General features: G+C 48.6%; 1 protein-coding gene across 2 annotated transcripts in view; it reads right to left on the reverse strand.

Moving 5' to 3' along the window:
• Positions 1–2,500, reverse strand: part of afap1l2 (actin filament associated protein 1-like 2) — a 115,866-nt gene that overhangs the window by 63,783 nt on the left and 49,583 nt on the right. For both annotated transcript variants that reach the window (XM_063221627.1, XM_063221626.1), the window contains exon 3: positions 2,339–2,407. In XM_063221627.1, the coding sequence (XP_063077697.1) occupies positions 2,339–2,407 (69 nt within the window). The remainder of the gene's footprint in view (positions 1–2,338; positions 2,408–2,500) is intronic.

Below are 2,500 nucleotides of genomic sequence, written 5' to 3' on the forward strand. Positions count from 1 at the left end.
ACGTACGCACGCTCGCACACACGCACTCATGTCTGTCTCTGTGTGTCTGCTCCTGTGATGACTAACAACATAGATAAACCAACAGGTGCACTCGCTTATCGTCTCCTCACATGAAAAACAAACACTAGTCACCCAGTGAACTGGGCTTGAAGAGAAGAAAGAAGAGGAGGAGGAGGAGGAGGAGGAGGAGGAGGAGGAGGAAAGAGGTGGATGAGGAGGAAAGAGGAGTAGGAGGAAGATGAAAGGGAAAGAGGAGGAGAAAAATTATTATGATAATGAAAATGAAGATGATGGAGAAGGTAAGAAGAAGAAGAAGAAGAAGAAGAAGAAGAAGAAGAAGAAGAAGAAGAAGAAGAAGAAGAAGAAGAAGAAGAAGAAGAAGAAGAAGAAGAAGAAGAAGAAGAAGAAGGTGTGTTTGAAGAAGTGAGTTGCACCTTTCCCTTCCTTTCCTTTCCATCTCTTTCTTGTCCTGAGCCTCACTCGCGCTCTCTCTCACTCCATCTCAGTAATTCAGCCTCTCTCTCCCTCCTCTCTATCTCCCTCCATATCTCCCTAACCCCCACTCTCTTTTCCTCCATATCACTCTTCCCCCCTCTTCCTCAGTGTAGCTTTTCAGTGTGAGATAAATGGTGCAAGGCCTCCCCTCCATTGCTCTGGTATGAGTCTAAACACCACAGCTTGGCCTCATATGGGGGTCTGACATGCTAGAGGGGAGGAAGAAGGGAAGAGAGAGAGAGGGGGGGGGAGAAAGAGAAAGAGAAAGAGAGACGGACTGGATGAGAAAGAGAGAGAGGGAGAGAGAAAAAGAGAAAGAGAGCGGGGGCTGGGGGATAGAGAGAGAGAGAGAGAGAGAGAGAGAGAGAGAGAGAGAGAGAGAGAGAGAGAGAGAGAGAGAGAGAGAGAGAGAGAGGGAGAGAGAGAAAGAGAGAGAGAGAGAGCAACTTGCTGTGAGAAGTCAGGCTGGAAGATAGATAGAAAGAGAGAGACGTGGAGACAGCAGCTTGGCCTCTTATGGGGGTCTGACATGCTAAGAGGAGAGAGAGAGAGAGAGAGAGATAGAGAGAGAGAGAGAGAGAGAGAGAGAGAGAGAGAGAGAGAGAGAGAGAGAGAGAGAGGGAGAGGGAGAGAGGGGGAGAGAGGGAGAGAGAGAGAGAGAGAGAGAGAGAGGGAGAGGGAGAGAGGGGGAGAGAGAGAGAGAGCAACCTGTGCTCGTATGGGGGTCTGGCAAACTAGGGGGGGCCGTGAGAGGGAAGCTAGAGAGACAGCAGACAGGAAATGGGGGGGGGGGGTTAGCATTTAAGAGGATGGTTGGGGTGTGTGTGTATGAAGTGGGTTTGTGTGGGAATGTGTGTGAGAGAGAGAGAGAGAGAAAGAAGGAGAGCTAAAGAGGGAGTGTGTGTGTGTGTGTGTGTGTGTGTGTGTGTGTGTGTGCGTGCGTGCGTGCGTGCGTGCGTGCGTGCGTGCGTGCGTGCGTGCGTGCGTGTGTGTGTGTCTGCTTATACCGGTATACTGTATGCTTTTGAGTGTGTTTGCATGTGTGTTGCTGTGTGTGTGTTGTTTTTTCGTGCTTGCGTGTCAGTTTGATGGTGAGGAGCGGGTTGGGGAGGTTCATCAACACTTTTCTGCAAACCAAGATTGGCCACCACACTCAAAATAGCATAACGGGCACTTCCGATAGCCACTCAAACATGAGTTATGGTACTCAGTACATGCATTACTGCAAACAGGAGAGAGAGAGAGAGAGAGAGAGAGAGAGAGAGAGAGAGAGAGAGAGAGAGAGAGAGAGAGAGAGAGAGAAAGAGGGGGGGGGGTAGTTCTTTCTAATATTCTAACTACCATCCTCCCTTGCTCCCTTGTCTACTTGTGGTCTAGTGATGATGTCACTGACGACAGAGATGTATTTCGATATCTCGCAAAAGTGCAATTCTAATGTCATTTTTCTCTTTTGCAATCGGAATGTGGAATGAGGAATAGTTGTTGTGACAGTGTGGAAACTTAATTGTTTTCTCCATAGAGGCGGGGCATCAGCAAAATTCGAGGCCACAACCACAGACGGAGGACGGGAGTCCGCATATTACAATGAACTGAGAGAGAGCATCATGTCTGTTGAAGAGACTCATGACTCATTTCCCTCTCACCTCTGCCAGAGGTCACTCAGAGGTTCTTGGAAGAGACCTTAACTAACCGTCGCATCCTGTGCATGTGTGTGTGTGTGTGTGTGTGCACAATGCACATGTGCAGGTTTTGTTCAGTGTGTGTGTGTGTGTGTGTGTGTGTGTGTGTGTGTGTGTGTGTGTGTGTGTGTGTGTGTGTGTGTGTGTGTGTGTGCGTGTCTCACCTCGGTCTGTTGGCGTCTGGCTGTTGCCCACGACGACTTTGTTCATGTAGATGTACTCTTCATCTCCACCTGCACAACACACAAAGAAAAATACACATTTTTAATGTCATTTCAAGGTTATATATGTGGATAGTTTGCATGCCTCAGCTGGCAGATGCGTAA

This window comes from Engraulis encrasicolus, chromosome 17 (genome assembly GCF_034702125.1).
Source record: "Engraulis encrasicolus isolate BLACKSEA-1 chromosome 17, IST_EnEncr_1.0, whole genome shotgun sequence".
Taxonomy (NCBI): Eukaryota; Metazoa; Chordata; class Actinopteri; order Clupeiformes; family Engraulidae; genus Engraulis; species Engraulis encrasicolus.